The sequence below is a fragment of the Antechinus flavipes genome, chromosome 3, assembly GCF_016432865.1.
Source record: "Antechinus flavipes isolate AdamAnt ecotype Samford, QLD, Australia chromosome 3, AdamAnt_v2, whole genome shotgun sequence".
In the NCBI taxonomy this organism is placed as follows: domain Eukaryota; kingdom Metazoa; phylum Chordata; class Mammalia; order Dasyuromorphia; family Dasyuridae; genus Antechinus; species Antechinus flavipes.
Genome location: NC_067400.1, coordinates 588,453,286 through 588,465,723, shown reverse-complemented (window position 1 = coordinate 588,465,723; position 12,438 = coordinate 588,453,286). Strand labels below are relative to the sequence as shown.

At 44.9% G+C, this 12,438-nt stretch overlaps 1 protein-coding gene and 1 long non-coding RNA gene across 4 annotated transcripts in view; both read right to left on the bottom strand.

The window, feature by feature from the left end:
- The window catches only part of LOC127555806 (uncharacterized), a 583,775-nt gene that overhangs the window by 241,881 nt on the left and 329,456 nt on the right, over window positions 1–12,438 (bottom strand). The gene's annotated exons all lie outside the window — the stretch shown is intronic.
- RCC2 (regulator of chromosome condensation 2) overlaps window positions 1–12,438 on the bottom strand; it is a 44,931-nt gene that overhangs the window by 31,048 nt on the left and 1,445 nt on the right. For all 3 annotated transcript variants that reach the window (XM_051988416.1, XM_051988417.1, XM_051988415.1), the window contains exon 2: window positions 12,016–12,435. In XM_051988416.1, coding sequence (XP_051844376.1) covers window positions 12,016–12,369 — 354 coding nt within the window. In that variant the 5' untranslated portion in view covers window positions 12,370–12,435. The remainder of the gene's footprint in view (window positions 1–12,015; window positions 12,436–12,438) is intronic.

The window sequence follows — 12,438 nt, the reverse complement described above, 5'->3', positions numbered from 1 at the left end:
AAGAAGGGAAGGGAAAAGGGGGCAGTTCCAGTGGTCAAACGGGAAGGAATGGAAACTGGTTCCATCTTTAATAATGCAGGCTCCTATGGCTTGGAAGGCCCTGGGAAGGAAACCATTCTATGACCACTGGAAAAGAGAGGACTAAGCCACAGTGGTTACTACTACTCAGAAAAGACAACATTCACCAGAAATTAAATGACATCCTTTGACTTATATTTTCTGAAAGTTCAAAAGGGAAAAATATTTTTTTGGCCCAGACTTGTGATTTCATTGCTGTAAAAAACTTCATTGAGGAAAGTCTCAATGTCAGTGATCAGGATGTGCGGGACCCCTTCAGAGAGCTGCCAGGGCACTGCAAGTAGAAGGGTCTTATACCCACGCCTCTTTTCTTTATCCATTATGCCTCCATGCCTCCCTCCCTTTTTCAGAAACAAAACCCTTTTAGCCTCTCTATGGCAACTTCCAACCTAGAAAGGTTTGACAATCCAGTTAATTATTAACTAATATTTCCATAGGTTCACAAAGTACTTTCTGTACAACTCGAAGCATCAGAGGATGGATCATAAAAGGGAAAGGACCAACTTCCCCGATTTTGCGGGAGGAAAAGCAAATTCATTCAGGCATTCACAACCCCTTCTAGTTAAGAGGTTACTGACCTGTAGTGTCAGAGGCCAGACTCAATCTAAGTTCCATCCCCACAACACAACACTCCTCTCTGTCTAGGAAGCTGTAAGGGCTCATTTTCAAAGTAAATGGATCCCATTTTCTTGATAACTTGACAACCCAAGTCTGACATGAGCAGGTTCTCCCCTCTGGCCAGAGTCATGTGGCGTGAAAGAACAAGCCCATTTACAGCACAGGTCCATCTCATAAATGGCAGGGGGCAAGGGGATGGTGACCGTGCGAGCACACGCGCCAGCCAGAAGGGGACCTCACTGCACTTAAATTATTTAGAGAGAGACCTTAATCAGAGATCCCAGAACCCTGGCTGCATCCAAGGCTCAGATTACTTGACTCTGAGCCCAGTTTCCCCTGGTTGTCTGCCCTTCTTTGCTAAAATGGTGGGCCTTGCAAGGAACTGGAGACTGAGTGGATGCCCATCAGCTGGAGAATGGCTGAATAAATTGCGGTATATGAATGTCATGGAATATTACTGCTCTGTAAGAAATGACCAGCAGGAGGATTTCAGAGAGGCCCGGGGAGACTTACATGGACTGATGCTGAGTGAAGTGAGCCAAACTCAGAGAACATTGTATAGAACAAAACAAGACTGTGATGATCAATTCTGACAAATGCAGCTCTTTTCAACAGTGAAGTGACTCAGACTAGTTCCAATGACTTTGGGTTGGAGAGAGCCATCTACACCCAGAGAGAGGACTATGGGAACTAAGTGTGGACCACAACATAGTATTCTCACTCTTTTTGTTGTTGTTTGCTTGCATTTTGTTTTCTCATTTTTCCCCTTTTTGATCTGATTTTTCTTGCGCAATGTGATTGTATAAATATGTATACATATATTGGATTTAAGATATTTTAACACCTTTAACATATTGGATTACTTGCTATCTAGGGGAAGGGATGGGGGAAGGAGGGAAAAGTTTGGAACAGGTTTTGCAAGGATCAATGCTGAAAAATTATCCATGCATACGTTTTGAAAATAAAAAGCTTTAATAAAAAAAATTTTAAAACAATAAAATGGTGGGCCTTGGCTTAGAAGAGAGTAGAATACAGAGAGGATGCTGAACCTGTCATCTGAAGAGATCAGCTTTTCTATCTAGAGAAACAGGAAGGGGAAAAAACCCTGGGGCAGATGGATCAATGCTTTTTTTCCCAGTCAATCTTATTTAGACAAAGATTAATTAAACGAATAAGCATTTCTCTATTAAGCACATATGTATTAGAGATATAGGGACAGACAGATTCCCTGCCTTCTAGGAACTTCAAATTTAGAGAGACTAACAAATAAGGGCAGGGTCCAGAAGATCTTAAGTAGAATTAAGTCTCCTTTTACTTGGCATCTCAAAGCCCTATAAATTTCAAGGCTTCCATGTATTTAGATGAAAAAAAAATTACACGTTTTAATTAAAAATAATTGGTTTCAAAAGTTCAAAAATGAATACAGCAGCTCTTTTTGTGATAACTAAAAGTGGAAATTTAGGGAATGCCCATCAATTGGGGAATGGAATACCATGGTACCGCAAGAAATGATGAGTAGCTGATCTCAGGAAAGCCTTGAAAGACTTACACGAATTGATGCTGGGGGAAGTGAGCAGAACGAAGAGAACATTGTACACCATAACAGCAAGATTGTGTGATGCACTTGGCTCTTCTCAGCAAAGTAATGATCTAGGACAATTCCAAGACTCGGGATAAAAAGTGCTAATTCACATCCAGAGAAAAAATCATGCAGTTTGAATGCAGATGGAAGCATACTATTTTTACTTAGTAAAAATTATGGTTGTTGACATTTTTTGGGGGGGGGAGGGGAAGAGTTACTGATTCTTCTTTCACAACATGACTAATGTGTAAATATGTTTAAAATGATAGCACACATAACATTAGATTGCTTATCATCTTGGGGAACAAAATGGAAAAAAATCTTGAAATTCAAAATCTAATAAAAATGAATCTTGAAAGCCATCTTTACTTACATTTAAGTGGAAAAATAAAATACTATTAAGTGGAGGGGAGGGACAAAATAATTGGGTTTCCTTTTGAATTCTCTATTTTATTTCCTGCATTAAAAAAACATTCTGAGGTTTCATCAGAAAAAAAAAAAATCTACAACACAGGAGACACTTGAGGGCCTCTGAAGAGGCCAGGGTGAGGAGGGAAAGGATTCCAAGCTGGGGAGAGTCTATGAAAAGGCAAAGGTACTGGACGCTCTAGACAGAGGGAGACTCCTGGGGGGAAGGGGAGCGAATCAATCATCTTTATCTTCTTCTGTATCTGAGATGCACCTCCCATATGTCACCCTCACCACTCACTTAAGCCACAAGACAAGCGGCTTTCCTAAGCAGAAAACAAATTCTTCCCTGCAACAAATGCTCACAGAGCACCCAGGTGGGGTCAGGACCTTTATTGTTCCAGGTACTTGGGAGAAAAAGGCTGGATGGGAAAAATCTTACCCCAGCTCCCAACACGGAGCAGCCAATCATTCCCTTAACTTGCAACTCTCCTCTGGAATAATGACAAAGTTACTCAGAGCCATTAGGTACCGGGTCCTGGGTCCACAAGTACTATCTCACCTGACGCTCACGACCTCGGCAGATCAGTGCTGTTTCTATGACAGAGGATGACAGGTGAAGAGACTGAGGCAAACAGAAACGGAAGTGATTTGCTCAGGATCCCAGCCAGTATCTGAGGCAGGATTTGAATGTGGGCCATAGTGACTCCGGAGGGCTGAGGCTCCAGAGCCTGCCACAACACTCATGGCAGGGATTTCCCTGGTGATTTCTCACCCTACTATGAGGAATCCAAAATGAATGTTTGGTAGCCTGGGCATCTCTTGATAGATCAACTCATTACTTGAGCTACGGCCTTAGAATCGATACTAAAAAGTAAATCACAGGAAGAAATAAATTTCACATCATTCCTCATATTAATTTAGGTGGTCTAATAACTAAGGAGTTAACTGTCGACCTGTTGGCTCTCACATAGCCAAATAAAATAAAGAATTCTAAAGGAAACCAATTATTTTGTTTTTCTCCTCCACTTAATAGTACTTTATTTTTTCCATTTAAACGTAAGGATAGCTTTCGACATCCATTTCTTCATGCTTAAGACTATCATTTCAGCCTCTGCATCCATCCCTAGCACCTGGCACATAGTAGGTGCATTACTTAAACTCTTATTTGCTATAAAAGGGCTTTCTTTTTTATCCTACTTCTTCCAATTTATCCTTCACTTCCTTTTTCACATTTTTACCCTGTTCCAAGTAAGAAACTGGCTGCCTTAACTACACACCATGAACATCAACTATTCATTAGAGCCTGGAAATAGTCATATCATATGGAACAGCTATCACAGATGAGTATATGCCTCCCACACCATGAATGGGGATAGAGAATGTCAGGGCAGTCAAAGCAGGGCAATGGGGAAGAGGGAATATATGGTGTTCGACCCTTAGATATATTTAGTTCAGGTTTCACCAATGGGCCTACACATTGTTTACTGGATGATAATGAGTTCTGTAACACTGCTGCTCATAATCAAAGATCAAACAAAGATAGCTTAAAAAAAAAAAAAACACCCCATGAATTTCATTTCATCTCACTGTCTCCCAACACCCTGGACACATAACCTGGGCTGAGACGGACAACAACAGCAAAAAAATACACCAAGCTTATTCAATCAACAAAATGGGATTTCCGGTATAAAGTGACTTTTGAATTATTATACAAGTCCAAGAAGCATGTTTGAGAGTCAACCTTTTAACATACATTCATTTAGAAGACTGAGTCTCTCCTAGGCTGTTCAGAAAAATGCCTTCCACAATAAATTCCCTAATGGGCTATCAACTAAAACAGGCTTCAAGCCCAGTTCTCCAAGATATTTATTTGCTCCTTTCCGATTGGACAGATCTGTCTCAGGGTCCACTAAACCTTCAGCAACCCTATCGTAGAAAAATTACTGAAATGTCCTCTGTGATCTGGCCGACTGCATCCACCTTAGAGCTGATATACAGTCAAGGATACTTGGTTGGTCTTAGAGAAATACCTTAGGAAGGTTCCTGCTAATTCAGATGGAAGCAAAATGACATAATTAACCACAATCAGGTAGTCTGTTTCCCTGGCAAAGAGCCTTGGGTACTTAGGGCAAGAATGATTTTCTCTGTCTAAAAGAATATATGGCTGCTACTGATCAGCCCCATAAAAATTGACATCTCATGCTTTCAAGGCAACCTGGTACGATGGAGAAAGAGCTGGCCAAGGGGTCAGAAGTCCTACTCTGCCATTAGCTAGCTGGCCTTCGGTTTCCTCTGCTACTAAGTGAGAGAAGTTGTACCAGATGAAATCCAAGGCCCCCCACCCAGCTCTAATAATTGGGCTTCAAGGCCCTCCAGGTTCTGTACCAACATTTATGAACCTAAAGCAAAGCCGTCTTTGCAATGGCTAAAAGCTACTGGCCCCTCTTTCAAAAGACAAAATGTTCAGACTTAACATATAAAACTGCAGACAAACTATAATTGCCCCAATAAAACCCGACAGTATTTGAGCAAACTATTCATATAGTATATGATATTTTAAGATTCTGAAGTGGAGGAAGGAAAAGGGGAAGAAGGAGAAAGAAAAAGAAGGAAAGGAAAGAGAAAGGGAGGGGAAAGAAAGCAAGAGAAATAACAAGAGAAAAGAAAAAAGGAAAGAGGGAAAACAAGAAAATGAGGGAGGAAATTAGAAAGGGGAAAAAAAAGACAAAGGAAGGGAGAGAGGAAAGGAGAGCACTCCTGTGGTGCAAAGAAAGTTGTCCAAAATCTCTGATCTACAGATTCTCCTACTGGGACTAAACAGTGTAGTCCAGTGGTTCTCCAGTAGGGAAGAGTACTGTTTATTGTCATCAAAGGACCTGGTTTCAAATCCTACCTCTTAGCTTATTATCTGACTGACCAACCAAGTCACATCATCTCCCCGGGTCTCGGTTTCCTTGATGAGAAAGTTGGATTCCCTGGGCGCTGAGGTCCTTCTCAGCTCTCCATTTAGGACCCTCTAATAAAATACTGACAATATCACTCGCCCCGTATCTATCAGTGTTCATAGCAGTGTTCTTTGTGACTGGGGGAAAAATGGGTCCCACAGACCAGAAAATGACTAACTAAACTATGGTCCATAAGTAGAAGGGAGTGTGACTGCATATTAAAGAAGGATAAACCAGGAAGAATTCAGAAAATAAATGGGAAGGTTTGCATAAAGCCAGAGTACCCAGAGGGGCCTTCAACAATTGGGCACAGCAATGGAGATAGTCTCTAAGAGGAAGAGAGACTCAGGTAGGCTCAAAACCAAAGTCAAAGGGCTCACTGACCCATTCCTTCTTTTTATTAAAGACCAATAATCAGTATTTCAGGAAATGTACTTCTGTGGAGATGGGGGGAAAAGAGGGCTATTTTACAAGCTCATCAGAATTAAAAAAAAAATCAAAAGCAATAGAAGTATCAATAATTTTCATAAATATATTTCCATCTAAATGCTTCCACTTTTATAACAGCCAGGGGATACTGCGCTGGTCTTGGAGCCAGGAAGATTTGAGTGTGAATCTAGCCTGTGTGATCCTGGCCAAGTCATTTCTCAGGCTTATCTCAGACATGGACCTAGCAGGGTTGTTCTGAAGACCAAATGTGTCGATCTTTAGAGGACACTTAGCACAGTACCGGGCATCCATTAGACACTATATAAATGCTAGCTATCATTATTATCTTTAATAATACTGTCTAGGGAAGGCAGCCATGAGAAGGCTCAGGAACTGCTCCAGAGACTTTTGATGTTTCTTCTCCTCTACCAAAACTATATTTAAATCATCTTACAGTATATGTCTTTGTTCAATTTTTTTAAAATTTTGATAGTTTGTCAACACAGAGGCCCTTCTCCCCAGCCCCTTCCTCACCTCCTCACAGTGTTGACCAATTAACTAATTCTCCACAATATGCAACCGTTAACATCCCAGATTTACAGCTAGAGAATTTAAAGATCATCTAGACTACCAAAAACCACCCCACCACTCCCAATCACAATCATCATGGTTGTGAGGTTGGAGCAACATTAGAGTCCACATTCTCTTGGCCAACTTGTATATCCCATGTCCATGAGGAGCAACCACAGGGCAGATTTGATGTACCCTAAGAGGAGAGGCCCCAGGGACCAAGGAGAAGTCAGAGACAATAAGATGGGGAGTGAGGTTTGTATGAAAGCAAAATTGATACTCAGTTGCCAAGAACGAATTTCTGAAGGGCTGGGAGAAACAAAGAGGCAGTGTGGGATGAACAGACAGAGCTAGCCTTGAAGACAAGGTCTGGGTTCCTTGACCCACAATAGCTCTGTGGCTGGGGAGGACAAGTCAACCCAAGGCATTCTGGGTGCACCCTACTCCTACCCTAGCAGAGGGAGCTTCCTCCCAAATACCAAGAAATAGGCAGCAGCAGCAGTCCCTGGAGGACATCTCTGGACCAAAGGATTAGGCTGAAGACCATGACTAACCTCTTAATAATGGCACAGGCTATATGCTCTCTTCACAGGAAGACAGGCAAGGATTATTATTATTCCCATTTTACAGAGGAAGGAACAGAGGCTCAGAGAGCTGAAGATAATGAAGGCATTAAGTTCTAGCACTGTCTCTTGTTAACAGTATTAATAAGGATAAAGCACAAACCCCCACATTCTGGCTCTGGCCTCCTTCACTAGATCTCCTTGACTCTGTTGGGTAATCACACTGTCCATCCTGCAGTGTCCCATACATGGCATTCGAGTCATCACAGATTCAGGATCTAATCCTGATTTTACAGGATTTTTTTTACAACTGTAAGCTGAGGAAACTGAGACTGAGAGAGAAGAGCCTTAAGATCACACAGATAGTAAGTGGGAGAATGATATGAAACCAGATCATAGTAGACTTCAAACCCCATACTCCCCTTTCCAGGCCTCCCACATCTCTCAAACTTAGCTTGGGAAGAAAGAATTCTGACATGCTTCTTTCCCTTATCAAGACTATCTATCCCAAGCTCCAGCTGTGGGCTCCATCCCTTAGGAAGACTGTGCACCAATTTCATATTTACTAATCCAAATTGTTTTCTACTAATCTCGTGAAGATTCCATGTTAATTTTTTCATACAGCCCCAAAGGGCTGTCATTGAGTCTGGCACACAGTAGGTGTTTAACAACTGCTTATTTTTCTACTTTAAATTTCTTATTTCTATATTTCTATTTTAGAGAATCATTTCTCTATGCCCAGAATCTTTTTTTTTTAATTTTATTTTATTTAATAATAACTTTGTATTGACAGAATCCATGCCAGGATAATTTTTTACAACATTATCCCTTGCACTCGCTTATGTTTCGTTTTTTCCCCTCCCTCCCTCCACCCCCCCCCCCAAGATTATGTCCAGAATCTTACTCTATCTTGACACAAAACAAGCACTTAATAAAATCAAGGAAATTTCTTTGCCTATAATCACACACATCCATTATCTGTCACCATCAGGGACATAACAACACAAGCACACACTTTTACAGTTCTTTGGAGTTTGCAAAACACTGTCTATGACTGCTTTGTGTACATAGCTAGAAGTGTTTTAAAAAGACTGCCAGGGGAAACGAGACACTATGGGTTAATGGAGAGAGAGCTGCCCACCAATCCTTCTCCCCAAGCTTGATTAAACAGTAATAGTTTCTGGGAATGGTCCCTCTTCCCCTTTTCTGGACTTCTGACTTCTTTAAAAAAAAAAAAAAAATTCTGAACTGTTCCACCAATGACAAAAGGATGTGTATACTTAATCTGGCTTGATGGGAAGGCTAAGTTCTAGCAAAGGATCTGAGTTTTTAAAGGAAAACATCCATGCCATGGATGAGCACATGAATTGCTGCTCCAAATCACTAATAATTAGAGACATCCAAATTACAGCCACAAGGAGGTCTCACCTCACACTCAAATGGGCAAAGATGGCTTAATTAATTAGTTAGGTTTTTCTTGCATTCCCAAGTCTGGGCTGTCAAGTTAGCACTTTTTCTAGAAAATAACCATTGGCCAAAGGACTAAAAATGACAGCTCCCACTGACATAAATGGATATAATAATGATAGTTCTAACCCTTGACAGTTTATTATTGACTCTCCAGTAAGTCTTCCACTTTGAATGAATCATCAAGGGCAAAAGAAGTCATAAGATACCAGACCCTGTGGGCTCCACATTAACTTAAAGTTGAGGGCAGTTAGTGCAGTGGATAGAGCATGGGCCCTAGAATCAGGAATATCTGAGTACAAGTCTGGCCTCAGACACTTAACACTTACTAGCTGTGTGACCCTGAGCAGCAAACACTTAACCCCACTTGCTTCACCAAACCCCCCCTCAAAAAAAAAAAAAAAAAAAAAAAAAAAAAAAAAAAAGGCATGTTAACGAAAGGTTTAAGACTCTCTGGGTCAAGTGAATACTGCATAGTCTAAAGATATGTTTTTCTCATCAAGTTCTCATTTTCCACTAGGCTGTACTTCTTTCAGATTTCTTCACATGCCCAGGATCCTCACACCACCCTCTCTGCCCTCTGAAAAGCAGTCAAGGACCCTAAAACCTCCACTTACGGAGGAGGCTCAGGACAGACATCTTCCTTTCCTACCTTGCTCAATTTCTTTAGTTTTTTTTTTTTTTTTTTAATCATGCCCCTTCTCTATAGGCTATCTGCTCCAACTATTTTTCTACTTCAGGTTCCCTTTCTATCCAATCTTCTCCATTAGATTTATAAGCTCCCTGAGGGGCAGGGCCTGGGTTTTTTTTTCACATCTGCATCCCTAGAGCAAGTTTTCTGACTCCTATTGATTTGCTTTCTTAACTGCAAAGACCCTCAAAACTTTCCTAGAGGTGACCTAACTTGAAAAGGTATTTTCTAAATGCTTATTCCCCTCCCTTTGCCCCAGAAAAATGGAAAACTCTGTCAATACAGTTATATATAATACTTTGAAATTTTAAACCTAGGTCAAATGCACATTTATATAGGGCAGAATTGTGAGTACTATGTGCCAGGCACTACGCTAATCACATTATAGTTATCTCATTTGATCCCAACAATAAAGTTTGGAAGTAGGTGCTATTATTTGTCCCCATTTTACACAGGAGGAAACGGAAGTCAGAGGAGTTAAGTGACTTCCTCATCTAATAAATATCTGAGGCAAAATTTGAATTCAAGTGTCTGCAGTCCCAGTAATTTATCCAACAAGCAAACTAACAAGACACATGTTATTATTCAAGAGTCTCGTCATCAAATAAGATCTTTGCAAGGAGTTACTTCCCAGAGATGTGTAAAGATCACTTAGTCAAATGAAGTCAAGTATAAGGTAACCTTTGCTGGCTCAAGCCAGATTCATTCATCTTGTAGTTCAGTTTGAGAGTCTCTGATCAGACAAAGTCATGTTTTTACAGTGCTAGCTGGAATGGGCCAGTAAAGAGCTGCTCAGATTCATTTTGTTCCTTTGAATGGGTGGTGGTGCAAATCATTCTACCCTGGCTGAGCTGTCCATTCAGGTGAAAACTAAATTGGGAAATGAGGACCTTAAGTATTTCCAGGGCAAGTATCTGGATTACCCTATTTCCCTAATAACCTCTAGGAGAAAAAAAATCAAAAATAAAGTTAGACCAGTTGATCTACTGCCTTAGACACCCAGCAATGGGTAGCTAGAGCACCTGGCTCTCCCTGGAAGTGCCAACTCCAACACAACCTTCTGATAGGAGGGGTGACCATCCTAAATGATCCAGTCGGTTCTAGCCCTTAGAACAGAGGATGCCAGCATCACGAGGGCCCTTGGGAGAGAGAGCGGCCAAGACCAAGAGGCCAGGTGCTGGCAGAGCAGGACTTCACAGGATGCTCTGCACCCCAGCTTCCCTCCAGCACTGCTCCAAGTGCTCCAACCAAACACAGAAGGATCATTAATGCCTCTGGGGAAACCGTTCATGCTGTGTTTAAGCCCCTCAAAATGTTAGGGATCCAGAAGGAAGAATTATTGTTCTTGCAGCCCCCTCCTCCTCTGGGCACAGATTCTATGAAAGACCTGGCCTCCAGTGCTGGCACTGCTACTTAGTAACCATCATGAACTCTGCCACTATGGGCCTCGGTTTTCTCCTCCGTAAAATGGGTATCCAAATGCTTTCTTCCACTTCCCAGCCCCTGGACATCTTGGGGGAAGCCCACTACTCCAGAGGCAGCCCACCAGAGCCATTTTTGGGGATAAGGAAGCCAACAAGCAGATCCAGAATCAATGAGCCAAAGACAAAGGTCTACAAAAAGGGGATAATTAAGCAGAGGCCGCCTCGGGTGTGTGAGTGGGGAGAGGGAGGTAGGTAAACTCCGAGCAAACCACAAAAAGTAAAAATCTACATAAGAGAGAGCTGCCATTATTATTCAATTACAGCACTAAGCACCTATTAGGGCCAATAATGAAGTGTTTCTTATTCATCCCCCCCAGGTGGGGGACTGTGCCCCAAGACAAGTTCAGCATCTGGCCCCGGGCAGTCAGCCCCCCAGGGGCGGGGCCCCCGGGGAAGCAGAGGCGCCCGCCCGCCCCACCTCCCACACCCGTGGCAAGGACAAACCAGGAAACAAAGCTCGGAACACCTCACGGCCCGGCGCCCCCGCCTCCCCCAACTTTCAAGGCAGCGCGTCCTACAGGGCATGCGTCCTGTCGGCTCGGTCCCTCCCCTCCCCAAAGCAGGGCTTCCCCCAGCTTCCAGGACGACGGAGAAGGGGCGGAGAGCAAGGCGGAGGGAGCATGCGCGGTGCCCAGCTTCGCCGGCCCCTCCCCTTCGTCGAGCGCCGGAGCCGAGGCGGCGGGAACCTCAAAGCCCCGGCAAAATCGCCGCTCCCTGCAGAGCCTTCGCGGGCGGGCGGCCGGCCCCGCCTCTCCCTCCCTTCCTTTCCCCTTCCCCCACCCCGCCATGACTAACCCGCCGCGCGCAGGAGGGGAGGGAGTCGGGGAGGCTTCTTCCCCCCCACAACTCCCCCTAGCTTCCCGCCCGGAGGCGCCGCCTGCTCCTCCCCCCCTTCATAACCGAACTTAAAAACTCTCAATTCCCCCAAAGGGAGGGGGAAGGGAGAAGGCAGCTCCCAGCGGCCGGCGGGGGCGGGGCAATGGCCCCCCGAGCTCTCCGTTCCACTCCGTTCCGTTCCCCCTCCCCCCCGGACCCCAGAGCACGCGGGCTTTGGGCCCCCCTCCCCCGCCGCCGGCATACGGGGGGGTGATAGAGAGGGAAAAGGAGCCAGGCAGCGCGCGGCGACCCCCCGCGGAGACGGCGCCCCCCCATCCCCCACCCCCGGCCCCGCACTCACTATCCGCTCCTTGGTGTGCTCGGGCTCCGTGATGACGACGGCCTGTCCCGCCCCCGCCTTGCCCGGCGGCGCCGGCTTGGCCGCCCGCTTGGCCCCGGGGCCGAGGCTGCCGCCGTCCAGCTCGGGCAGGCCGTCCTCGTCACCGCTGCTGCCGCCGCCGCTGGAGCTACCGCGCTCGGGCCGCTCCCGCTTCCTGCCCGCGGCCGCGCCGCCCCGCGCCTTCCTCGGGGGGCCTCCCCGGGCCCCCGCCGCTCCTGCCGCCGTCCCGTTGCCCGAGCTCTGCTGCTCCCAGGCCGCAGCGGCCGCCGCCTTCGCCCCGGCTCCGAGGCCAGCGCCGACCTTCTTCCTGGGCATCCTGGTCCCGATGGGCGTCCTACTCCTGCTCCTGTGCTTCTGCTCCGGCCGCGCTGAGTCTCCCGGCTA